The sequence below is a fragment of the Anopheles gambiae genome, chromosome 3 (genome assembly GCF_943734735.2).
Source record: "Anopheles gambiae chromosome 3, idAnoGambNW_F1_1, whole genome shotgun sequence".
Lineage (NCBI taxonomy): Eukaryota > Metazoa > Arthropoda > Insecta > Diptera > Culicidae > Anopheles > Anopheles gambiae.
The window spans coordinates 22,116,883-22,144,349 of NC_064602.1; the positions used below are offsets into that span (position 1 = coordinate 22,116,883).

General features: G+C 45.2%; 2 protein-coding genes and 1 long non-coding RNA gene across 3 annotated transcripts; all 3 read left to right on the plus strand.

Moving 5' to 3' along the window:
• The first annotated feature begins 14,424 nt into the window (after nt 1-14,424).
• LOC133393596 (uncharacterized) lies at nt 14,425-16,123 on the plus strand. The gene is made up of 2 exons (XR_009766274.1): nt 14,425-15,760; nt 15,841-16,123. It is a non-coding gene; the product is annotated as an uncharacterized LOC133393596 (long non-coding RNA).
• A 391-nt stretch (nt 16,124-16,514) lies between these two features.
• On the plus strand, nt 16,515-17,616 carry LOC1279940 (S-adenosylmethionine sensor upstream of mTORC1). The gene has a single exon (XM_061655414.1). It carries the CDS (start codon nt 16,582-16,584, stop codon nt 17,593-17,595), a length of 1,014 nt encoding a protein of 337 aa, XP_061511398.1. The 5' UTR covers nt 16,515-16,581; the 3' UTR covers nt 17,596-17,616.
• A 298-nt stretch (nt 17,617-17,914) lies between these two features.
• On the plus strand, nt 17,915-24,872 carry LOC1279941 (G-protein-signaling modulator 2). The gene is made up of 7 exons (XM_061655412.1): nt 17,915-18,746; nt 19,116-19,855; nt 19,982-20,564; nt 21,168-21,362; nt 21,439-21,524; nt 21,611-21,833; nt 21,909-24,872. Exons 1-7 carry the CDS (start codon nt 18,702-18,704, stop codon nt 22,383-22,385), a joined length of 2,349 nt encoding a protein of 782 aa, XP_061511396.1. The 5' UTR covers nt 17,915-18,701; the 3' UTR covers nt 22,386-24,872.
• The last annotated feature ends 2,595 nt before the right edge of the window (nt 24,873-27,467 follow it).

Consider the following 27,467-nt stretch of genomic DNA (forward strand, 5'->3'; position numbering starts at 1 on the left):
ACTCTGTCTGCACTTGAGAGCGAACGGAATGCACTTGCATTTCGTACCATGTGTATGCGTGTGTGTGTGCTTGCACGCGGACAGTGTGAAGCGGATCGGACAGGGCTGACATGTGTGGAATGGGTAAGGTTAATCTTGATCGTCTTTTTTCAGCAACCGCTTCACTTGATTGCCTTTATGGTGGATTGGATGAAGGGGAACTTTGCAGAAGCGCGAGAAAAAAGTGATCATACACGTTGCTTTAATTAAATTTTATTTACCCCTTATGCGCGTCTAACGCGCCAAACAGCTCTTATCGCGAATGTGTGGTGAATTTTTAAATTCAATTGTCATAAAATAGCGTCATTCGCTCCGTGTAAGTGAATCTTGCAGGGAAATATTAAACTTTACTGCTGCACTACGTAATCTTACTACACCCCGGGGGTACATCCGAACAACCAGTGAAATCATTCGATGATCTCAGTGTCCGGCGCGGTTTTTTTTCGTTCCCAATTATACCCTACGGCTTGGGCGTCCAAGGACGAACCGTTTTATGTATGGTAGCCCCTTCGGTAGCCTTTCCGTCGACGGGTGCAGCTCGCAATATGATGGCGATGGGCGGGATGCTGCTTCCAGCAACTGGTGTTGAACAGCTGATAAGGGATAAAGAGTTGAGCGCATAAAGTCAGCGTAAGGTCACGTTGGGTTTGATGTTGGTTTGGAGCTTTTTTTTTAGTGTCTTTTGCGTCACCATGCGTCACCCAGCTTCTTTGAGATAGTATGGGCATGGTTGCATTCCACCGACGGTATGTGATTATGGAGAAGATTGAATTGAGGAATGATGCTACTGTGGATGAGGTAAGCGATTAGAGATTGTGTTCAAATTCAATATTGTCTTGTTTTGTGGGAGATTTTCAGGGTTCGTTGCGATCGCATTTGGAAACAATTAATCAACGCAAGCAATGTAAATGTGCAGGGGTTAAAAAGGGGGAAATGTTGTTCTTCAATATTTAAAGCATTATTAATTATGAATTCGTACAAGGATTGTTAATACGTAGAGCTGTTAGAAAAGGATTAAATCTATTGTCGAATTTCACAAATTGCTGAAGAATTCCACAAATATGACATCATCATTATTACGGTGATGGAAATTCCAAGAAGAGTAGATAACATCCATGGTTAAATTTTAATATCGATTTACTTACACTTTTAAATTCTAATTCTAATCCAAATAGTTGGCAATGGAGAAACTCTACAATACGTACTAAGTTCCAATTAGCTGGATGTGGGACTTTTTTTATCAAATACTTATTAGTCCCCAAAAAAGGTTCAATTGCCTGCATTTGGCATGATTTTGTTGTACTTCTTGATTGAGAAATTCTTGTAAGAGAATTGTGATATTTCCTATCATGGTGATAACTGGCACATCATGACTGCGCTGAACATATGGATACTCGAATTCTTAGCGTCGTTCGATTCAGTTTAGAGTTTTATGCAATATTTAATGTGGAATAAGAATATCCTAACTGTAAGTACTAATCGAAATCACTAAATGACTCAGTTCTTGACAAATTCGTTTATTTAAATATCCTTTGTGAATCATTCTAGTTAAAAAATTGAGTTGAACTCAAAACTGGGTTTATAAGAGTTATTTGATGTTTTGATGTTTTCATCCAACAACAAACAAAACACAATATTGTTTGCTTGGCATAAATTGATTTGTTGAACTATCAAAAATGATTTGGTATTAAAAGTTTGAAGTTTTGGTCAACACATATCAATATCTGGACTAATTTTAGTGTGGACCTATAAGCATATCAACCACTGTATCTTCACTTTCCATTAAACTTTCGTTCTCGCTCCTTCATCCAAACGGTGTAAGTTTATTAACCCAGAATAAGATCAAAAACCCCCCACATACACGCACAGTCCATTGTCCTCGTGGCCTACGCATCTCTGTTTCGTTCTTTTCGTTCGTTCGACCAACAAAAAACAAAAACGCCCTCCAAGGACTTCCAAACGTCGATCGCCATCCATCTCGCTGCTCGCTATTAAACGATCGCCCATCGGTGGCATGGCATCATACCCCGAGCGAGGGCAAAACTCGTTTCAAATGCCAAACGCAAATTCATTCAAGATTCATTGCGTGGTTGGTGCTGCACGGACAGGTAGTCCGTTCGGCCCGGGGCGGGACGGTGGCACACACTTGCTACTTGCTACTCTAGCTTTGCGGCGCAAAAATGAAGAAAGAAAGAAACACACAACGACTGGAAATTCATTCATAAAAACCCACCCGTTGAACTTGATCGATCTGCCCACGGCATCCGTTTGTTGGGCTTTGTGCACCACGTAGGTGGGACACAATTTCTAAGGTATCAACGCCACGCCAGTGTGGGCTGACTAATCGATATCGCCGGCACTGGCCGGCCACCTTGATCTGGCGCCTGCCGTAACACTAAGTGCCCCTTCGGGAGAGGACACTCTTTCGCAGGACGTGTGGCCAGTGTGGCTCGCACCAAAAAAGGTTCCGTTTTGGCGATGCCTTGGCGACAGTTCCTGGACGAGGGCTGTTTGCTCCCGTCATCCGGCCTAATATGGGACCGATTCTCCCCCGTTCACCCACGGGTCGGGTTGTAACCCAAGTCCCGAGCCATACAGGCTGGTGCTTTGTGCGTTCTAATGCTTCCTACACGCGACGCGTTGTTAATTAAAGTCAACACACTGAGGGGCGCTCGCTCGCGATGCCGAGTTTGGTAAAGTCGCCGCCATCGCGACCGGCGTACCGTTCCGGTTGATCGATTAATATTCATCCTGACCATATAGAAACCTGCCCGCTAGCTCACCGGGAATATGAGGCGCACAGCATCGCAAATCGGACTCCAAGCGCAACGCACAAGACCGGTACAATTGTATGCAAAATCGGGAGTGAGTTTTGGCGATAAAGTGTAAGCCTGTTGGACGAGCTGCAGACACGATGCAGTTGCTAGTATCCTGTTGAGTTATGATGCTCTTTGTAAAGCCATTGAAGATTGTTCGAAAAAACCCCTCCGAAACCTTGCCAACGCATGTCAGTGGGCATAATGCATCCAAAAAAAAGTTTGATGTCACCAGGCAGCATTCGCCCATCGAATGACATCGAATATTCGGTTGCAACAAGATGGAAACAATCTGTCTAATGCTTGCAAAACTGCTCGCTCAATCGGTTCCCATTATTCATGATGACCTTTTTCGGGAGAAACACAAACACACACACACGGGGTAAGCTGTTGAACACGTTTGTGAACATGACATAATACCTATGTTTAGTACATTACCCGTCCGTTTCGTTCGCCACTCTCGCCAAACGAAGCCCGGTGTAACTTTCCCTTTAAACGCCATGTTTGAGCTGGTCCATCATCCGTGTCGCAGGAAAAACAACGTCCACCTTCAAACCGTTTGTTGTTGGATGAAACCACGACACGAAAATTATTCGCTTCGTTCGCTGTTTTAAAGCTCCGGTTTTGGGCATTCTTAGTACCACGGTGCTATGGCAACCCTTTTTTGGGGTTTGAGTTTTCTACCTCAACTATCATCAAATTATCTCTGCACGGTAATTGTCCGGCTCGATGGTCCGAAGATGGAACGGCACGGCGGTGGCTTTACGATTAAAGCGTCGTGAAGCGCCATCTAGCGTATTATTGCCGTAGTTAAAGTGTTTTCTGCGGTACCGCACGCGGAACCGTTTAGTGTGCCTTCCCGCGGTCACCCGGGGAGGTGCTAATGGTGCAATCGGTTGCGTTGCAGCGCGCCACAACTGATGGTCGGGATAAATTCACCTGTTCGGACGTGGATCACCTTGAAATGGCCATTAGTGTGCACAGGTGTGCCCTACAGTGCGCACGCGGCACCAAACAGTGCTGCTGGTGTTGGCGGGTCGGTTCAGTAGGATTGCAAATCAACTCTCTCGTCATCGGTCCTACCCGCTGCTCTAACCTGCCCGTAACGACCAGGGTGTAAGAGGGAAGCTGCGCATTAGAGAGCAGGGGTCGGCTTGATTGGTTGACAAACTTCAGGTGAAGGGGGTGTTTGGACTGTTTCGGAAAGTCGAACACTGTGAACGCACGATCTTGGTTTGGAAGATGTCCGCTCACGCATGGTGCATGGGAAGGGTTGTTTGTAAAGCAATTGAGAAGAAGGGAAGGCACGGGAACGAAAGGGAAAGTTAGCAACGAATAGACAGTCTTGTGTTTTTTTTCTTCTCCATCATCCATCCATTACATTATGCTTGAGCGTACGCACATTCCGGAACGTTTTGGGGAGGCTAAAATGATAGATCATGACTACGCTGTGTTCACCCCTCCTAAAGGGCTGTTTGTTTGTTTAAAGCCGCACCATCTGGCCGACAGTGTAGAGATAGATGGTGGCTGGTGGTCAATCGATGTCGGTGTCGGTGGGAAACGGTTTCGCAATCGGACGGAGCGCGCGCGTACGTCCCGCAGACACGATCGGTAATGAACATGAGCTTGTGAGCGAGCTCACATGATCGTGATGATCAGTGGAGACATAGAGATGTGGTTTTTCTTTTGGAGCTGCACTAATTGAGATGTCTCTGCTTGCTGGTCTTATATTGCAAAAACATAATTTCGGCCTGTAAGCTGTTTAAACACTTCAATAATATCCAAGTTTTAGGTAACTTTTCGACCAAGCTAATGTTTGTGTTTTTAGTAGGCTTTTTAGCAAAAACTTCAGACTTTAGGTTTAAGTTTTTCTCATACAGCTAAAGGGCTAAAGGTGAAAAAGAAAGGAATGTATTCAAAATTATGGGATTTATGATCTCTTGTAGAATTGGTGATTCGGTACCAACACATTTTGCCGGTGAGTAGATAGTAGAACAAAAAATGTTTATTTACCAGTTGCACAAAGTGCCATACGAAAGACTAATCTACTTTCTTCGCTGCTTTTGTTAACCCTTTTGTTTACTTTCCTGTCTGCTTTCGGGGCAGATTAAACGGTCTTCACCGTTGACTACTCCCCAGCAACAAACAACGTCCGGTTGTCAGAGGCTGAGGGAAAACTGTTTCAAACTCAAACTTGTTTATCGCACTACCGGGATGTTAGTAGACGTGTTGCGGACGTCAGTAGACCCGTCGGGCTAAAGCAATCAATGGTGCACGGTTACTGATTGCTCACGGTTCAGTAGTTTCGAAGCTTGGAGGTTTTCGTCATACAGTTTTCCGCCCAGACCCATTTTCAGCATCACTTTGACAGTTTGGCTGTTTGGGCGAAGGCAATTTGTTTGACCAATCGGTCCAACACCGCACGTTGTGGTAACGTTGTTCTAACGTTGGCGTTTGTGCGGTCAAGGTGTGAGTCAACGTAGGGGTTTGTTTTTTGCGTCGGTCGCTTTCTTTCTTGCACCCAAGGTACAGGCCGTCAAGGCAAGATGAAAATTATTTCAAATCAACAAACCCCGCCAAACACATGTTCTTGCTCGGTCGTATGTCGGTGCGGGATGGAAATGGATGGTAGCCGAGCTAATTTGAAACATTGCAAGCTGCCAACGGTTTGACGGCAATTTTAAGACCGTAGGAACGTTTCGGTTGCTTCGTCTTGACGCGTTGTTTGTTCAAAAAGCATTTCCAATGCCTCCCAGGTAGTTTGCAGTTCGGAACTTTGGGTTGGCAACTTCAAGCAGTATAAAATCCATCAAAAGCAATAACAGGAAACAGAACCAAAGCGATCGCAACACATTGGGCACACCTAGGGGCGGCTGAGATGGATCAGCGAGTGCGAGGAATATAATTTAATTAATGCGATGATTAATCTGATCTTAATGATCACGCTGTTTTGAGGATCTTTTTTTGTTGTTGTTGTTTTGTACAAGACCTTGCAGTGATGGGTGTGGATGATGCATTCGGTCGATAATTGAATGCGCTGTCGATGATTTATTTATCTGATCGTGAATCATCAATTACCAGCAATTAGTGAACGTTGTTTTAAATATTGGAACTTACTAATTGAAAATGAATTCAAGCCAATTCTAGGAAAAAACTGCTGCAGGATGGTTTCTCGAAGGCTTTTATAAATTTATTTACATAAATATTCCACTAAAAGCATCAGTCAAGGTGTTTGCTGGTAGTTTCCTTAATCTATCTTTAGCTATCATTACCATACTTTACATTTTATATCGCTTCACAAGGTCAATAACTAAAGGTGCTACTAAGAGTGGTAACATCTCAATAGTCACAACCCGAGCCCGCATCACTCAACCGAACCGCACCGAAAACGGGCAGGCAATAAATGCCCTTAAAAATCTTTACCCATCCTGCAGCTCACAACACCGGCTGAAAACGCTCACCGCGGCCCATTTAGGGAAGTCCCTTCCCTACCTATCATAATCTGTCACGATCACTGTGCCGGACTGGGCACCGCTGGCCAGTGCAGTGACAGGACTTAAGTGGCCACCGTAATGAACCTTCAGTAACTTTACCGCACAAAACACGGTGCAGTGCAGAGCAGCTAACTAGACACCATTCGAACTCGTCCGACTCGCAGACACATCTGCAGACCTTTTCCGACCGGTGTCCGACGGTGCCCTACCGTGTGAACCAATTTGCCGTGCGCTCATTAACATAAACGCGACTGTGCGCGATGCTCTCGAGATGTCGTGAATAGCCCGATTGGGAGTGTGGCGATGCGATTGGAAGCCCGAAAGCCACCACTGGATCCAGTCCAATCCCCTGGAGCGCCACTCCCACGGCGATGCAGTTCCGCGCTGGTGCTGGCCCGGAGGCCACATTGTCAAAGGGCATGTGCATGCAACCCAAGGACCCAGGAGTTGGAAATGAGGAACCCAATTTCGAGACATGCCCCAAATGGGGGGATGTCGAGTAGGACCTTCGGTAAAGCTCCGCCAAGTGGAGCCATAAACCTAAACAACTGAGCTCGTTAAAAGGCGACCAGGAATTGGCGCCACCCGAGATACTTAACCCATTCGGGTTGGAGGAGTTCGATTTAAGTGTCTTTAAAAGCACCAAAGAACGAACGGATATCTGAGCTAGGGCCAAGGTTTATCACAGGATTGTTTTTTTCTTCCACTCTCCCATTATGCCTCAGCTTGTCAAACTGCGGTCACATAATGATCAATTTGTACACTGACTTCACGCCCGAAGGGTACCATTTTTCCTTTCCTCTGGGAAAGTGGCCTTAAGGTATGAGAGTGTTGCTTGATTTGGGGGGACTTCAAAGCTTTAAAGAGCAACATCGCATCGCCCACCCACCACAAGGCGATTGTGTTCGTGGTCTTTAAGTGGTTTTCACTTTAGCGTCTATCGAACGTTCGATTGACATAAACCAATATTGACAGCCATTATTCAACCGATAGTGCGCGAGATGAATTTCAATAGCATTAGGCTGCGATGCTGTCGATCCGGTGATCGTGTGCAAGTAATATAGACGCTAGGTAAAGGGATGCTAGACCTTCCGTTGTCTAATTTTGAGACAGATCTGACGAATAGAGGGCTTTATTAGCTCCAATTAGTATTGAGCGTCAAATATACCGAAGAAGACGTTCAAAACGCTTGCTGCCAGTAAAACTCGTATCAATATCATGCTTCTCGGCAGGTAAATCAACTCTAGTTCTTCTAATTTCACTAGCTCATCAGCTTTGTCCATCTTGATTACACTAAACTGTAGTGAAAATGTCGCACACATCCATCAAACGAAGCATCACATGAAATCCTCACACTCGCCATTCCAAAAACTGCCATTAAAACCTCTCCCGTTTCCTTATTCCACCGTGTCTAATGGCAGCGCTCTTAGCGGTCCTCGGCTGTAGATTGAATTTAACGCTAAAATTTATGATCCTCGCTGTCTGTCGCATTCAATTATTCGCCGGCGTGAGCTAAAATCAATGGTGAGTGTATCGCGACCATGTCTGCCGGTGCCGTCCCGTTGAATCATAATTTTGGCCCGTTTGATTTTCCCCACCGGCCCAGAGCAGAGCAAAAAAGCACGCAACAGGATGAAAACTGTCATCACGGGGCCCAGGTCTCTAGTATCACTCTAGCTAGACTAGGTATCCGAAACAGCTACTGGTAGCAAGATGAAGATCGTGCCCAGACAAGATGATCGACCACAAGGGGCCTGACCACACCTCAGAACGCAGTTTGCACGGTTGGAGCGGAGTTTTGCAAAACGTTGCAGAATAGAAAATCGTTGCCGCACCCGTGCGCGACTGACGTGATCCGTTCGATCATTGGACGCGTCGTCCGCCTCGACACCTGATGCACCTCGGGATCGCTTTGGGGCTTGGCGCATTAGACACACCGAGTAAAACCGCGCGAGTGATTGATGACTCGGAAGTTTGCCTCATCCGTTAGTTAATTTGTGTCTAATGATTTTGTCGCCCCGCGGAACCTTGCCGTAATCCTGCTCGGTGTGCCTGTGTGTCATCTCTGTGGTTGAGTGTGTTTTTCTTTTCTTTAAAAATGACCATTTTTAGCGTTCCGTCTGTGAGTGATGCAAAAGCCGCCGATTCTCTGTTTACTTAAAGGGATTAAAAATCAGTTAGTAGACAAAGGGATATAATTTCAGGGTGGAAGTTTGAAAAGAATCACACTCACACGTAACGAGTTATGATGAATATTCTTTTAATACCTATCCTGTAAAGAGATGTGTCTTTGCCATCTCATCTACCCGTGACGGTTACTGATCGTTTCTTGACGACGTGGAAGTAACAACAACAGCAGCATCTGAAGATCGGAACCAATTCCTCAAGTTCCTCGCCACTGATGGCACCACCGAGTATTAGGAGGAAGTTGCCGGTTCGGCATCGGGTCACATCAAATGAAGCCCGAAGAAGCGTGTCGCGCTAGTGCACGAGCGAGTGGGATTTAATTTTAGGTCAACCTAATTTTAGTCAGCCTGCTTCCTTCCTTATGCTGCGTGACAGAAGTAAATAGGAACCAAAATAATAAATACTGGCGCAACACGTGTGTTTTGGTGAAGGTTTGTTTGCGTTTTTTTTGTAAAGAAATGCTTCCGATGTCGTTGATCTTCTGAGCGGAGGCTTCTGCAACGGGTGAAAACTGATCGCTAATAACGATGCATTCATGTGCCGATCAATCAGCAGGAACGCAAATCCAATCTAGCTTCTGAATTTGGTTTTGGAATCGGTTTCGTTTTCGATGTACATCTCGATATGTATCTCTGGGACAGCTGGGACGCTAGGTTTTATTCTTCTCATCTTATCGCATGTCACGTGCGACATTTATGTGCACTATAATTCAACACCCGCAACGAGTAACGCTACGCGCACCCTATTACATCGTCGAACGATAACCTAGGAGAGTTCATTAGAAGATGTAAAGTTGTTTGGATGTTTGGAATGTGTTCGTAGTATTGGGTGTCTGTAACTCGGGTTTCGGGTGACGATATGGCCCAGGTGAAATATGTACATTTAATTGCGCACTGTTCCCTACGGGAGACGACCATTTACGACATCGTTTCACAACCGATCGGTGTTTTTGGTTTGCGGTTGCAGTTTTGTAGCTCATCAAATGGTTCGTAAAAGAACACGGGGCGATTTAATTTTAACTGCCTTAAACAGTTTGTCCCCTCCTCTGTAAAACTGACGTGCTTCTGTACTGCTGTACGCGCCCTGGCTCGTCCCAGATTGCAACTGTAAGTTGTGCGGGCAACCCTACTGGGGAGACTGGGGTATGAAAAATCCATTCCATTAATTTCAATCCATCACGGTTCAAATACACTTTCAAACATTGCGCCATTCGCCTGCGTGAAAGTGAAACTCTTTCCCTTTCTTTCTAGGTGACCAGTTTGTCCTATAAAAAAACACCAACCCCGGTAGCTGATCTGATCCTCAGTGATGAAATACACACATGCGACATTAGCTCCCCCTGTGGTTCACCTGAGGAAGTTTCTCAAGAAGTCGTCACGCACGCCAGTGGACACACCGCGTAGGAGTAGAGCGACCCATCGTGAGACTCTCCGAGAGGGACACACACACACAAAACGACGAAACCAAGTGTCTATTTTCTCGAGACAACATCTCTACCTGGCTCCCGTGGTTTTCCCCCTTTTACCACACAGACACACACGCACACGGAAGGACTAAATGATCTGTCACAAATCACACCGTAATGAATGTGAACCGTGCGTCTGACGGTGACGGGTCTGGTGGCCGTGTTGCACAAAATATAAATTATACACGCGGGGCCGTAAGCCCGTTTCGGGCCCAGTTTGGTTGGGTCGCTGCGGGATGCTAACGCAACGCACAGCACTACCGGCTACCGGGGTTTTTGGTTTTTGATCGGTCAGGGATGACTCTAATTGAGTTCCCTCACCCGCGGTGGCTGGTACTGCTACTACTACTACTACTGCGGGGCGGCACGAAAGGAACGTGATACTGTTACTAATTAAGCCATTTGTTGCCATTTTATAAATATCACCAGTGGAACGTGGTTTGATGTGGTTTGGCCGTACCGCTGTGGTCACAAAGTTCGCTTAATGGTTGAGCCCGCCCGAAGGCTGCAGTGGGCAATAGGCATCACCGCTCGGTGCATTACCGTGTGCCAAGTGCACATTTGCACCTGCTCACTTTCCGACTGACTACACCCAAATAGGACCCTTTCGAGCATTGCCACCGGGAGTGGATGATGGCAAATGTAGAAAAAAATCTCGTCACAACCCCAAAAAATGGGGGATATATGCTCGCTTCGGTCACGCATCATGTTTTAAATGCGTCTGTTTTATGCATTTTCTCACGTGCGTTACCGCGAAGAACGGTGGGATAACGGAAGGGCGACCTTCACCGAGGCGTAACGGCTGTGCAAGCACTAAGCTTATGTTTGACAGAAGGGGGAACTGTCATGGGAATATAAGATCATGGGAAGTGTAGTAAAATTTACATTTAATTACAATGCAAATGTGTTGCGAGATAAGAGCTATTGAACAGCGATGTATAAATATGATTGTAGTACTACGCGATCACGATGAACTGGAACAAAAGGACACTCTTAACCTCTCACGGCGTCCAAGGCGTTCTTAGAGAGACTTTTTCTACATTTATATGCACAGGTAATTATTTTTGAGGCCCCAATGAGTTTATCTATGTCCTTGTACTCGTCGCACATAAGTAAAGCTTTCTCAGACTTTAATGTCGAAGATAGGCCCTTGCAACCGTCAGGATCTCTTTTCGCCCAAATTACTTATTCTTCAACTTTTGTCCAAACTAACTTCTGAGTCTACAATGTTTGTGAAGATCATATGGTGTTATTGGTGGTGTTATTCTCGTTGTCAGAAGCTCAGCCCATTCCAAGATACTCCTCGTGTCTGACGATCTAAAATTGGAAGAATTTATGCTTGTAAGATAAGAACCTTCGCAAAGTGACTTGGTTTACCGCAGTTGCTCCGATTGTTGTTGAAAATCGTGGAAAGGAGATACATAATTTAAGATTGCAAACAACGGTAGGATTAAATGTGCCCTAAAATCTGAAGTAAATCTCTTATCTCGAACAGATATTTCATTTATTTCCCTCAGCTACCGTTTGAGATAGGTCTCTGCGGCTTGAATGTGTTTCAACCAGCACAAATGATCACACAAAAGAAAAGATCTTCCCTAAAATCTTTGAAATGCTAAGCAAAGGTATGGAATCCAGAAATTCTCAAATGTTAGTATAAAGACTCTAAACTCTAGTCTATAGACTCTAAAACTCGTTCCATACACACAGGCAATGTGTGATCGTTCAAAAGGCTATGCTTTTACCACATTTTGTCAACCTCAAATATTCCCGTTTAAAGACCCAACAATGACCGGGATGCATGTCTGCAGATGTACTTCCATTTGATCGATGGGATCAACCGTACATCGCTCTCCTCGCAACAGAGGGCACTAAATCTTGCCCTTCCCCACGCACCCCGATCGCCGGCAGCTAAATTGAGCCAATTCATTTGTGGACCCATCGGGTGTGGCGCCGTAGTTAGTGCCGTTTGATTCGGTTGGTTGATGAATTATCTCCCAGCAAAGAGAAACCCTTTCATCTTGCACGAGGTTTATGTTGTGGAAAACGGGGTTTTTCAAAACACTGTGGTTTTCCGTTTGCAACGTTAATGGTGATTTATGCGCGTTCGGTCGGGAAATGCATTCGGTGATGGAGGAATGACATTAAAAGGTTCGGTTGTTTGAAGTCGGATTAGTCTGCTAACTGCTAGTGTATTTTTGGTAACATTGAAGGTGTTTTTGTGAATTTTCAAAAGCAAAAAAAGAGAGAGAGAGCCTAACAGCATATCTGCTGTAGAGGAGATGCCGTAGAATCTTGTTTATTCAAACACTTTGTTCTGAGTGAATATCTCGAAAGAATCAATCGATAATTGAACGGGCAATTCATTCATTCCTCGCCGTATGTCTCGCTTACCACGCTTGGAGCGCATTTAGTGCAAGCAGCTACGGAAAAAAGCAGGGATGCACCGTCATCGCGAAGGTTAGTCCTCGAAACCATTCCAACCCATTCCCTAATGATAGCTTCCACGAAACGAACCAAGACAAACGATGCCTCCCACAATAATCGATCGTACTGTGGGGTTGGCTGTGCGCTTTTGCGATTGATGGATCGCGATCAAACGCGATACGGTCCCGGTAACGCTTCCACTTCTAAGATACTTTACGACCTATTGAAAAGGCCGTGGCACCGTATGAGTTCGATTCATTCTTCTGATGCCTATGCCTCCGAATGATGATGATGATGATGATGTGGTGTATTTGATATGTGTGTGTGTGTGTTTCTGGTGCTCTGCAACGATCTGTAAAAGAAATCAATAATTGATACGGACGGGGAGCAAAAATAAGTCATGCTCGCGATAGTTTATCTCCATCAGCACACGTCACCGTCACTCGACACATGGGTCGCACTGGTGCGGATTATTATTTCATACCTCAAACTCCCCTGGGCACCAGCACGCGATTGATGGCGACGACGACGACGATTATGATGACTGGCGAAGGCGCTTCGGCGCCGATCCTACCTCCGCCTGATGCGTCATCCATCCTCCATCACTCGATCTTCGAGAGTCACCTTGCGTAACGCTATTAATAATTCCACTTCTAAGCATCACAATTTGGCATGCCTGCAAACGTTGGACGGCCACACTGGACGGGGGGAACACCTACCCCCACACGTGTGTGTGTGTGTTTGTGGAGTGAACGGAAACGCCTACACCCTTAACGCGTGGTAAGGATGTGGAAGGTGGCCAAGAGTGTCGCTCGGCTAAGTAGCATGTTGGGAAGGCTCAACCTGCGCATATAGTATACGCAAACACACACACGAGAGGAGCGGTGTGATCGATTTCTTTTATGCTAATTTCGGCTGCACCACAACCCGAGGAGTGGAAGAAGCTCGAGAAGCAATGGGGGTGGTTTGTATCAGGATGATGGTGCAACACGCACATGGGAAGCGTTTGGTTTGTTTGGGACGGTGGGTGACACAGATTTGTTGGCTGACATCACATTAAGAATGTTTCCAAAAAGATTGAAACTGATTCAAAGCAAACATTATCATAACAAACATAATAACTTGTGTCCATAAACAAATCGCACCGTACGCTACGGGAGGGGAGAGGTTTGTTTTGGGGTGTAGAGCATGTTTTACGTTAGGATACACTGGTTCAACATGGAGGCGACCCATAAAAACGGTGCTGATGCTCGATTTGTAACATTTAAAAATGACATTAGTTTTGTGTGTCACTGGTTTTACAATGTTCACGAAAATGTTTATTTTACTTAACTTATAGTAAGTATTTTGTCTTTTATTCTTTTCAATTTAATCATTTTGTTAACCATTTTCTTTTCATCTGTAGCAATAAAGAGAAAATATCTTGTTTTCCTCGTATAATTTTGCATTTTGCAATCCACTTCCCGTCTACTAAACGATCTTCGCGCGATCCTCACGCGTAGCTGACAGCTGTCAAACAAACCGAAAACCGGCACAGTGCGCGCGAAATTTTTAACAACAAACGCCACTCTTGTCAAGGTACTTAACGCAACCGCGGGATGAACCAATTTCGAGTTTAACGACACCCTCTCTCTCTCTACCTACGCATATTTTCGCGTGCTAATGACAATATTTTGCAATTATACACACTTTTCCCTCTAGACTGGGGTGACCATCCAACAGTATGGTCTGTCTGCACCACATAAACGCAAGTGTGAAAGCAAAACAATTCACAATCGGTGAAAAAATGCGGCTCACTGACCTGTTGAAATTAATTAAACAACGCTCGGGAGATGTTCTGCAGGGTGCCCCTAGACCGCTGATACAAGCAAACCGCTCCACCACCGTCCGTGTTTGTTGATGCTGCCACGAGAGCTCGAGCTCTGTGGACGGTGTGGTTTTTTTTTTTAATTTTCTGGTACGTTGTGAGGATGCTACGCACTCCAACAATGCGCTCCATTATGCACATAGCAGGCCGTGAACAGCCAGCCAGCCCGCCCATAGACGCCCGAACCGATGGGCGGCTTTGAAATGTTTGAAGATTTGATTTCACAGTTGGCGTTCGTGTTTGCTTTTGCGCCGGTTTGGCTTTGGCGCTGCGACGAATGGGCAGGCAGCCCTTTAACGGTGTTTAAGCTTGCCCGCGTGAAAGGTTTACCGCCAACCAGCGTGATCGTCGGTTCGTCCCGCGGGTGTGTTGATTTGGTCTTTTCAAAAACTGCATGTGCGTTAGATTCGGCGCACCGGTCGCTGCTAGCGTACAGGACACGTGGAGACATTGGCAGGGCGCACTTGCTGCGCAAACGATAGACGTGAGAGGAGTTTGTGTGTGTGTATGTGGGTAATATCAATATTTAGCTCACAGCACATGCGGCGAAGGCGTTTGCACATCGGCGATAGAAATGGACAAATTTTCCCGTACAGACCGCCAGGGTGCAGGGATTGTGCAAGTCTTGCCTGCGAGGATAACTACCGTAACAATGGCAAACAATGGCCGGTTCAAAATTTGGCCATTGGGGAGCCATCCAAATAACGTTGCGAGGTTTTGTTTGAGTTTCAACGATGGTCGATGGTGAGTCAAGGTCGAAAGTGCTGCGTTGGTACTGTGGTCGTAGGATTTATATTGAATGATTTACAGTCTCAAGTTACGGAACCGTTTCTAAAATGGGTTTGTAAACAATATTTAAGAAACTAAGTTTGTTCTTAAATATAATGACTGCCCGAATGCACACTGCTTCCTAGTTGGGCATAGCTGTGAGGTAAATTGTAGCCATTAAAAATCGTTGAGAGATGACATCAGACGAATGGCGACACTTGATAGGGAAGTTTTGTTTTCCTGCTTTTTAGCTTCACGCCTTGCTTGGTGGTGGAATAGGCTACATCAAAATTTATTTTCCTTTTAACCTGCACATCGGTTACTTGAGTCAAATATAACGAGCTTCGTGAAACATCTGAATTCAAAAAATCCCTATACTCCGGACACTTCAATAAAGACTGGCGAAGAATTCGGCACAGGTTCAACACCTAGCTCTGCTGTCCACACTTGCACAAACACGGAGTCTGTGATAGGCAAAGTGAAAAACAAGTTTGATAATTTGCTTCTGGAAACAAGCAACTTTTCGATCTATTAATAGATTGCCATATCGTCTCAATAAACACGTATGTGGAGTATTTTTAACGCTGTTTTGCCGCAAGTAATGTGCTAGTACTGTGCTAGACACACAACACCAAACAATAGGGAAGTAAGAAATGTAGAACAAGTTTGCTATAAAAGAAAGACTGTAGAACACGTAAAGGTCAGTTACAGACATCATTTCACTCGTCAGCATGAAGTTTGCATTCAGTTTTCATCCGATTGTCTTAGCCGTTGTGGCAGGTATGGTGGTGTGTCAGGCTTTTTCGTATTATGAAGAATCTGCCACTGCCCCGGAACCAGATTACTACGCCGTTGATGATGGATACGATCCGAATAGAATTGCTATGCTGCAGCATACATCAAAGGGACGGAGCTGGCTCGGTATAGCCTCGAGGCTTATTTCGAATTATTTGGGCTATGAGTAGGTGGCTCTTTGTGGAGATAAATATTGAAGTATAATTTAGAAAAAAAGTAAATAAAGTTATGTACCGTTTTTGGTAATGGCTAAATAGAAAATGTGAAATTAAGCGTGTTTAAATCCTTTTTAGGTTTACCTAAGCATCAGCTCACATCTGAACTTACTTAGCGCCCGAATTTATGCAATGTGATGTTCTTTGTTGAATTTATCCAATACAACAACCACAATTATCGGCGAATCAGATTCGAGCACCAGTCTCACTATCGAGCTGATTTTGTTCTTCTCACTCGAGCTGAGGTTTTACTTACCAGTTTAGGTTAGCTAAACTTATGTGTAGTTCATGAAATAAAAAAAGTTATGATAATTAAAGCTTGTTGAATAATTGCAAATGAAAAGAAAATCTTTTTATTTTTAACATTTATGTGATCTACCTTTCACTTACTTGAATCTGTATTTTCTCTCTTTTGCTTCATTTGGCCGCAGCTGAATGTGCTCAATGTTTGTTTACATTTTCAAGCCGACAGAAAGAAACGTGCGTATGAATCGTACTACCGTGTTTCGTGATGGCCACACAGGAACAGCTTGAACTGTCCGGGTTGATAAAATCCGTCCACCAGCGTCTTCGCGACTCGGCCAAACAGCAAGACCCGGAAGCAGTATGGAAGGAACACGTACGCGATGCAGGGCTGCTGAAAAGCTACGCCGAAGCGATGCACAAACTGGCCACCTGCTACTGGGACCGGACGATGGAGGTAAGCTGCAAACGATCAAACAGCCGCATCGAATGGGTGGTGGCGTCCTGCCGGAGCTACTTTCATGGAGCGACCCCTCTGCTGTACCTGTTCCGCGAGAAGGATGACAAGGTGATGCAGGCAATCGACGGCATCGGCCACCAACCCGCCCATCGTCCGTACACGATCGATCGAATACGACTGCTCGATGTAGGAAGCTGTTACGATCCGTTCGCGTGCTTTCCGGATTTCGACGTAACAGCCATCGACATCGCACCGGCCTGTGCGTCGGTGTGGCATTGTGATTTTCTCGAAGCGGAGATCTGGAAGAGCATTACCGAACCGCTCGTATCGGTGGAGCACCATTCGATCGAAGCGTTCCCGAGCGAACATTACGATGCGATCGTGTTTAGCTTGCTGCTGGAGTATCTGCCCTCGCCGGACCAACGGTTACGATGCTGCCGGAAAGCGTACGAGCTGCTGAAACCGGAAGGCATCCTGCTGATCATAACACCGGACAGTCGGCACCAGGGAGCGAATGCAAAGCTGATGAAGAACTGGCGCTACACGCTGGGGCTGATGGGGTTCGGGCGCATCAAGATAGAGAAGCTGGAGCACGTGACGTGCATGGTGTTCCGGAAGTGCATCTTCCCGGCGGTGGGCAAACGGTGGTGTGACGTACATCGGGAAGCGTACATGCAGCCGGTGTTGAACATTCCACAGGATTTTAACGAGCCGAAGGTGGATGGCCGGGAGCAGGAGGGCGAAATGGCAGTTTGCCGAACGGAGGAGGACGAGGGCGAAATAAGGGAAGCGTTTGCCGGGTTACCATTTTTGGATAGTTAATAAAGCCAATGCGCTATTTTACAGTTGGTGTTCATTAATCTGTACTTTAAAACATCATCAAAAGATTAAAATTGCCTTCCAATGTCTTCACAGTGGTCGACTGTTTTCTTAAAAAAAAAGATTATAAATAGTTTTTAAGAGCATTTTATTTACAAATCTCTGATACCAACTATTAGTAAACTTGTAAACTGATAACTCTAGATTTACGTAGAAATAAATCATAAAACACACACAATTTTTATAAAACCAAAACAAGTTTTAAATTTTGCAACGAAAATAACCCATTTTTCAAACGCAAACTGTCAAAGAAACGTCAAACCAGCCAACCCGCGAACCGTCCCGCTGTGCCGTGATGTTGTAGTTGTTGTTAAGGAGGAAAGTGAACGATAATTTGCTGCCAGCAAGCTACGAAAGTGTCCCGCAAACGCGATCCACGGAATGCTACGGATTCCCAGCGCCAAAAGCGGCCAAAGTCCCGCACCGTACGCCATCGCCGTGTTGTGTGGACAGTGATTGTGGTGGCTTCTGCGTGTGTGTGTGTGTGCGAAAAGCTTCGCCTAGTAAAGGGGCTCGCCCGGAACAATAGACTGTGTTTCTGTGTGTGGCATAGTTTACATTTTGGCACGCAAAATATACTCATCCTTGATAGCGGTAGAGCAGCTGTGTGTTTTGTTGCTTAGAATACTCGCCATCGTCGATATTAGACCGCAATAGCTGAATCTTTTCATCGGGGGACGGCATCATCACGGACACTTCACATCACAACAACAAGTTGCCGAGAAAGATGCTTGTTTAGATAGAAGAAGGGAGAGCGAGAGAAAGAAACGCGTCGTGTGTGTGAACGAGAAAGTGAAAAAAGAAGCAAAAAAACGGTTAATCGAGTGTGTGGGCAAGCGAGACGCACGGAAGACAACCGGAGAAGGAAAAACAAACAAAACACAAGGGAAAGTGTTTTTCTTTCGTGGGCAACAGGGGGGTTTTTCTCGCCGGATTGCCCAAATCAACTCCAGCTGAGCAGAAAAGGTCGTAAAAAAGGAGCGGATTTTGTTTTTTTATTTCTTCGAACATTCCGATCAAACACACGCACACCCCGTACGGTTCGTACGATGTCGTCACTCTCAGCAAGCGCTGAAAATTTATCCAGCGATCAGGTAGCGTATACGACGGCGATTTACTTGTTTCATTTTCTCTTCCAGCCCAAGAGCCGCTCAATTGAACAGACAGACCGAGCGACTGTTTTTCATTTGAAGCTACCAAATGCCTCTTATTACGACCCCATGCACGCCCTACTAAAAAAGGCAGTGAATCATAATTGCTGCAGTCGTCACGATGATGCGACTCGCGGGGGAAACAGGGAGAAGCGAAAGGGGGTACACTGTGGCATGAATCGCTCCGTTTGTTTCGCTCCGCGAGGGCGCCAAGATCAATTAAACGCTGTCATCCCTAGCGTGCTGTCTGTTCCGCCTGCATCTTACGGTTGCTTTTTCTTCTGCTCTTTCTCTCTATCTCTCTCCACCCAGAACAACGATGGCTCGTCGATGTGCCTGGAGCTGGCGCTGGAAGGCGAGCGGCTGTGCAAATCGGGCGACTGCCGGGCGGGCGTGGCATTCTTCCAGGCCGCCATCCAGGCCGGTACGGACGATCTGCGTACGCTCAGCGCAATCTACAGCCAGCTCGGCAACGCGTACTTCTACCTGGGCGACTACACGAAGGCGATGCAGTACCACAAGCACGACCTGACGCTCGCCCGCTCCATGAACGATCGGCTCGGGGAGGCCAAATCGTCCGGCAATCTGGGCAACACGCTCAAGGTGATGGGCCGGTTCGACGAGGCGGCCATCTTCTGCCAGCGCCATCTGGCCATTGCGCGGGTGCTGGAGGACCGGCTGTCGGAGGGCCGCGCCCTGTACAACCTGGGCAACGTGTATCACGCGAAGGGCAAGCAGCTCGGGCAGAAGGATCCGGGCGATTTCTCGGCCGAGGTGCAGGACTCGCTGCTGAAGGCGGTCGACTTTTATCAGCAAAACTTGCGGCTGATGCGCGAGCTGGGCGATCGCGGTGCGCAGGGCCGGGCGTGCGGCAATCTCGGCAACACGTACTATCTGCTCGGACAGTTCGAGACGGCGATCGAGCACCACCAGGAGCGGTTGCGAATAGCGCGCGAGTTTGGCGATAAGGCGGCGGAGCGGCGAGCGAACAGCAACCTGGGCAATTCTCACATCTTTCTCGGTCACTTCGAGCAGGCGGCTAATCATTACAAGTGAGTACAACGTTGGATGGGCTGGCTGTCCGTTGCTGTAGAAACGGATCTACAGTGGGGTTGTTTGTGTTTGTGGGGTCTTAAAACTTTGCCCGTTTCACTAATAACCGTTTTCGTTTCCCGCAGGCGTACATTATCATTAGCGATCGAGCTGGGCGAACGGGCAGTTGAGGCGCAGGCGTGCTACAGTCTCGGCAACACGTACACGCTGTTGCGCGATTTCCCCACCGCGATCGACTACCATCAGCGGCATCTGGCCATCGCGCAGGAGCTCGGCGATCGTATCGGGGAGGCGCGTGCCTGCTGGAGCCTGGGCAATGCGCACACCTCGATCGGCAATCACGAAAAGGCGCTGCACTACGCCAACTCGCACTACCTGCTGGCGAAGGAGCTGGGCGACATGGTGGGCGAAAGTACGGCCCGCATGAACATGGCCGATTTGCGCAAAATTTTGGGCCTGCCCGAGCTGGAAGCCAACGTGGAAGCTGCGCAGCCGGCGGAGCTGGGTGGTGCACACACTGCCCCACACGCGGCAACCGCGATGGCACCGACTGCCGGGGTCGGGGACAGTGAATCAGGATCGCTGCACCACCACACTCACCACGGACAGCAGGTGCACGTGGCGGCCGCAGCCAAGGTGGCTTCCCTTGCCGCCAGCAAACAGCATCGCTTGCGACGCCAGAGCATGGAACAGCTAGACTTAATTAAGGTATGCACACGCTTGCCCGCCGTTCTATTGAGCTGTGTAAACATATGGGGAGGGTGGGGGGGGGGGGGGGATTTATTGAGTGTGTGTGTGTATGTGAGAGATTGTTATCGCTAATCGCGGCCGGTCGATTCAACAACAAAAACAAATGCCTGCCGGTGGCAAACCTATAATCAAGCGCGCAAACAATGATAATCGATGGGAATGTGTTGGATGCGTAACGGCTGCCGGGTTTAGTGTAGTGTGGGCATCATTGGCGATGGGATTGATCGGGGCCATCCCCACCTCCCTTTTTTATCATCAACTCCGGGTTGTGTGCACGCGGTTTGGCCCAGCTGTCGCTTCAGTTCACTGTGGCAAGTGCGTATTGAAAGGTGGTGTCCATATTGGTACTTTTCGGCGACAGACAGAATGGTTGTTCAAACAACGGTGTGCCCTTATCTTCGGCCGGGTGAGATAAGACCGAGTTTTTGGCAACATTTCTCCACCGGCACTTTCCTCGGGGAGCTCATAAAAAAGACGAAAACGAACTGAACAGTTTGCGGTGCGATATCGCGCTTGATCGAGTGAAACTAATGAAGTGTGTGTTTATCTTTCGCGCTGTAGCTAACGCCGGATGGCAAAAAGCTGGCCCAGCATAACGTCCAGGAGAATCAAACGAGCAATGCGCAGGTACCGCCGTCCCAGCCGTCGAAGGTGAAAAAGAGCGAAAACAGCTTCAAGAGCAACGACGAAGATTTCTTCGATTTACTGACCCGATCGCAGAGCAAGCGTATGGACGATCAGCGCTGCACGCTGAAGGTTAGTTGTGGGCAAAAGTAAGTTAAACGATTGGTTTGTTAATTGGTGTCCTGTTTTGTGTGCTACTCCTTTACAGCTAACGCATGCTGAAAGTGTTGATTCTGCGAGAAAACCACTGACACAGCATAACAGCAACAACCCACCGGCGGGCAAGGAGAATAGGTAATGTGATTGCTTATCGCTACCGTATGTTCCGCAACGCTTCTAATTGCTGCTGCCGTTGGCCTTTCCTTCCCCCCTCTTTATAGGAACGTGCTGCTGGAAATGATTGCACACTTCCAGTCGGAGCGAATGGATGAACAACGAGCACTGCTGCCTGGGCTGAAGCGAATATCGCTCGGCAATGCCAACAATATGAGCCGTCCGACGAACAATAATGAATCGGGACCGGGGTCCACCACGCCGGAAGATCCGGTCGAGCTCGGTACACCACCGGACGATGCGTTCCTCGACATGCTGATGAGATGTCAGGTAAGTGTGGGCATTTTAAAAAAGGAATGAATTTCCCGCACAAGCGCGCTAACGTTACCTCTCTCCCGCCAAAAGGGTTCACGCATTGAGGAGCAACGGTCGGAGCTGCCAACGCCAAATATAACGCTCGATGCGGAGGCGACCGAGGGCCAGGTCGTCGCACCGGCCAGCGTCGCGTCGAACAGTGGCGCAACCGTGCCGGATGAGGATTTCTTTTCGCTTATCATGCGCCTCCAGGGAGGCCGCATGGAAGATCAACGTGCCACCGTTCCGCTGAACAATAATCTGAACCGCAGTGCTAGCAATCCGCAGCAGCAGCAGCAGCAGCAGCAGCAACATAATCATTCCAACAGTAGCAATGGTAATGGGAACAACAGCCAAAATAATACCAGCACAGCTATAAATAATAACAATAACGGTGGAAATGCGGCGAACAATTCTACTGCCAGCAATAGTAACGTCACCAACGGGAACGCTCAGAACGGTAGCAGCAACAGCAGCAGCACCGGCGGCAGCGGTGGTGGTAACAGCGTTGGGAAAAGCTTAAAATGATTTTACTCGTTCGATCGCTAGTGCTGCCACGCTGCGGTGCCTGTGCGATCGTGAGGGCGGATTCTCTCCGTACGCGGATGAAAGAGGGAGCATTTTATTTTGATGATTTATTTGGTACACAAACAATCAGTCCAAATGCTTTATAATGTCCAATTTCCATTGGTGTGGGTATAGGAGAGTCGTGCATGACGTCACACGATTTCATATCATTCAACATCATCAAACGTGCTAGCACATTTTATCTTGTCTGGTGGACTATTATTGACTAAATTTTAATGAACGCCGTCTATAACTGTACAGTACTTGAGGCGATGTATTAGTTACATGTTTTGTATCATCCAACATTAAAAAGAAAAGTTCAGTTCTATGTTCAGCAAGAATGTACCTTTCCCTACAAATCACATTCGTCACCCCGTCCATTTTGTATGCCTGCAGTTAATCTCGTTTTATGAAATGAAAAATTGGTCTAATCGGTTGAAAATGCCATTATTCTCAAGACAAGCGTTGGTTTTTAAACGGTTTAAAAAAAAATAATTTTTGTGACCAAAAAACTAATTGGAAGAATCATTAAAAAAACGCTGTGAGAAAGCTGTGAAAAGTGTCTACATTGCGTTAACTTAATGCGCAGTATCCAATCAAAACGTGTTTGACCTTGCAGGATGTTTATTGTAAATTTTGGGCTAATTTTAATTTTGCTATTGCATTGCCCACACAGTAAAAACACAGTAATGGAACTATTATTTGCTAGCTTTCCAATAGGTTTGATTTACTATTGGGTTCTAAGTGCGGCACGTTCAGCGGGACGTCGGATGAATGTCTCTCATTGCTACTTACTTTCTTCCTTCCTGTGTAATGTTTAAGAAAAAAGCGGTAGAGCAAACCACGTATGCCATTGGTAGAGAATAAGAGTAAACAGATGTGTTTAGTGAGTTTAAATGAGTTTAGTTAAGCAGGAGATCCCTATTCCTGCGTCACAATAATTTTGAATACCTTAAACAAACAAAACATAGTTTCTTAATGAACTAGCTTCACGGAAGCAAAAAGCAAAAGAAAAGAAAACAAAATATTTAAGAGCATTTAAATGTTCTAGTATAAAGCTCTCATCGCCTCCCTCCCGTTAGATGCGGCTTACACAACAATACACATCGTGGCACAATGATAACAAATCTTCCAAATCCCTATTTTCCTATTGGAATATATAACTCGAAACCACAGGGCCAGCCCGCCCATTCACGCCTGGAAGTGACACTGCACATGCACAGTCCTCCGCCATGTGCTACCTCCGCTTCCAATTGATGGGTAGAACTAAATGATATATTATCATTCCGCTAATTCCATTCGAACGTTAAGAGGGACCGCGGGAAGGACAGCTAAGAAGGATCGGTTTTGATGAACCTTTGCCAAAATACGGTAGCAAACAACAACGTGTACAACCTTCCAAAACAAGATGAAAGTTTAGAAAATAGTGGGTGTGCGTGTGTGCATGCGTAAACTCATATACGGTAGGAATGGAGCAAAAAAGGAGGTCAAGAGAAATCAGAGCATTATCAGGTATTAACACATCTCTTAAATAGTAATAACTAGTAACATTGAAGAAATCTAACGTCCCGCCTAATATGCTCCGAACAGCGCTGCGTATCTAATGATATATACGAACTTTATACACATTACATATACGCGTTTATATACACATACACACATATACATACAGAGACACACACTCACGTGCGCACACACCGATCCAATTGCATGTCCCTAGTGGGGCTTTGGAGTACGAGATAGTAGAGCGCTAGAGAAGAGCGGTGCGCCAAAACATTTCGCTGCATTTTTTAAACGATCAGTACAATCGGCCCTTTTGAACGCCATACTTTGTAACTTGATTCCACCATACACACTTACTGTTGTTATGTAGAAAGGTTTAAGCGGTGCTTCTCGCGGTGGTCCAAAGGCCGAGGGAGGGCGCAGTTCATATCATGTTTGTGTAATGCGTTTTGTTATTGTTCAGTTTGGGAAAGTGTTTCTCAATCAATCGGATGTTGTATTTCTATTTCTCTAGCGGTGCGGTTGTGTTTCAACGATCTGAGTTCATATACTACTTGATATTTAATCGTTTTTAGACCGCTGGAGAGTGTTACAATGAGATAAATTATACAAGAAAGTGAGTTAAAAATAAAACAATAGTTATAATGGCGCGATCTGGCTGGGAAGAAGGTGAAACAGAATAATATTCTAGCGAACAAATTAATGATGAAAACTGATATGAAAAGGTATAAATGAAGGCAGCAGAAGCAACAACCAACCCTCCTTTACTCGAATAAGAAAGTAAAATTTAACATAACTAAACGATAACTAAACCAATCAGCCAGATAGAGAGAAAGAGAGATCATTCCTCCCCTATTTCTATTATGAACGACATTATTACGAGCTGCTAATGAAATAATGATAATAAATAAAGTATCTACAATTTTCCAAATCCATCAAACAAAATGTGTTCTTTTTCTGTAGCTTTTGTTACGTTTTTAATCGTAAGTTGTTTTTTTTAAGGAACATTTGTTAATCTATTAATTTTATTTCTGTCTTATCAATATTTACAAATTTATTAAACCTACTTACCTTTATGCTCATTCTGTTATTTCTATTTCAGTCCTGTAAAATTGCAGGGTTTCTCTCTGCCTTATTTTGGTCGGTAAGATTTTTTCACTACAGTCTTTCTTCGAGTAACTCGTAGTAAAAGCATTTTTTATTTCATTTTGACAGTTATCTAGTGACATAATAAATTACATTATAGTTAAAAATGTGAAAGCCCTAAACTGTCAGAATTAACCGAATTTTCTACACAAATTGTATGGAATAAGTAATTAATTGCTTAAGAGTACTAAATTTAAACAAACACAGTGGAGCGCCGTTTAACGGGGTACCTTTTATCCGGCTGTCATGTTATCCGTGCAGTTGACGAATGACAGTTCAATACAATGGTGACATTGCGTAGTGAGGAAGATATTTTAAAAAGCGGTTAAAAGAGCACATTTTCATAACAAAAAACACGATAATTCAAGGCAAATTTCAAATAATCTTGTGTGAAAAACGTGAAGTTAATAAAAATGTGGTTATTTTGATAAAAAATAAGACAATTTTCAAAAAAATAATCAACAATTGGTGATAAAATTTAATCATCATTTAATCATTATCCATGTTATTCGCATATCCGGGCGAGGTCAAGTCCCGAGAAGCCCGGATAAATAGCACTCTACTGTATATCTGTTTATCAACCATATTTTGGCTGAAAAACGTGATATTTCACTTACGCAAAATCTTGAGTTACGCGAATGTCCCCGGAATGCATTATTCGCGTAACTTGGAGAGACTGTAAATCATGTTATTTAATTTCATCCAGTGTTATTATTGTTTTGGTTCTGTATTTTGGACATGAATAGTTCCTTTTGTATTATATGTAAATATTTGTCTAATATTTGTGTTTTTAGTATTAAATATTGTACTGTTTGACTTACTGATTAATATTCATTCATTCTGTTAATTGTGCTAATAGTTTCTTTTTAAATCATATTGGCATTTTTTAACACGTTGATAAATTCAAATTTGAATAAATTCAAATATGTTGCCTGCAACAATAAAGCAACTATAAAACATATCGAACAACTGGACGATCAAAATCAAACCCTCTCCAAAGTCCCCCTTGCGGCAGAGCCACGCATCTGGGTAAATATTTATTTAAATTATGAATTTATCATCGCACCTTAAAACACCCACCCGCATAAATCACTGGCCCGGTTATTTGCATTTTGCTGCTTGATTTATGCTTCAATTACTTTTCCAATCGGGTCGCTTAAAGCAAACAATAAAATTAAAACTCACGTTCCCTTTCCCTTGATCGTTTTTTTTTCATTTCTGTACGATCGATTCACTTACGTTTCGCCGGGATGGACACGCAGTATTTATTCTTATGCTCTCTTATGTTACAAACACAGCCAAAGGTGTCCGCAAGATGAATGCAGATCGCCGCAAGGCAGATGAGTGAAGCGCACTCCACACCGGCGGGCCAGCCAGCGAATATCTTTTTGCATAAGAATCGTTCAGCAGCATCCCGCAGGCAACGATTCATTCGCTTATCACCTCTCACCGATGTGTGTGTGTGTGCAGCAAAATGGGCAGCGGGCGACCAGAATCGATACGTCACCCCGAAACGGCGCCTTGCGGGGCTGTACAGCGCATAGCCGTCCATTCTTCAAGCCTTCGGTTGGCGAAAGCGCCCGAATGGATAAAACAATTTACACGTATTCGAGTGGTAATATCAATATATTATTGCTAAAACACCTCACACCCACCCACGGCCACGGAACTTCGGATGGAAGCTACAGGGAGGATCGAGGGAACGTGAAGGTAAAATAAATAATAAAATCGAAATGAAACGTTTCGTTTTGCTGTGGATCGTGGTTTTCTTCCATATCGATTCGTATCCTATTGGAAGTGAAGTTTTTTTTTTTATTATTATTTTGTAATACTTACGCTCGAAGGCACGCTCGAACTTTCAATATTTGCGCAACGCGAGATTGCTCTGAGCGTTCTCCAATCTGTCCGATGGATTATTTATCCGTTTTCAATTTTGCGCTCATAACCTGAGAGTGCTGCGAGCGTGACCGATCTCTGGTAAGGCCGAAGTGCCATGGGAAGTTGGTTACGTTTCTTTGCATGAAAGGTAAAATAATGAAAAAAATACTTAAAATATTGTACATTGTATACTATTCCAATTTTAATAGAATTTATAAGAATGCATTCATTGAAAATGATAAGCAATTAATATTAAAAAATACAATTTTATAACATAGAAACATAACAGGTAATTTTAAAAGTTGATAAATATGATGAATTTGATTAATATTATACAAATGTTTCAAGAATAATGAAAAAAGAAGATACACTTGTTTTCATCTACGTTCGAATCTCGAGCCATTTGCATCGAATCGCAAGCCGCCTGCTTTGAATCGCATGCCACTACGATCGAATGCGTGCAACCATGGTTGAATCGCGTGCCAGTACGATTCAATCGCGTTCCACTATGGTCGA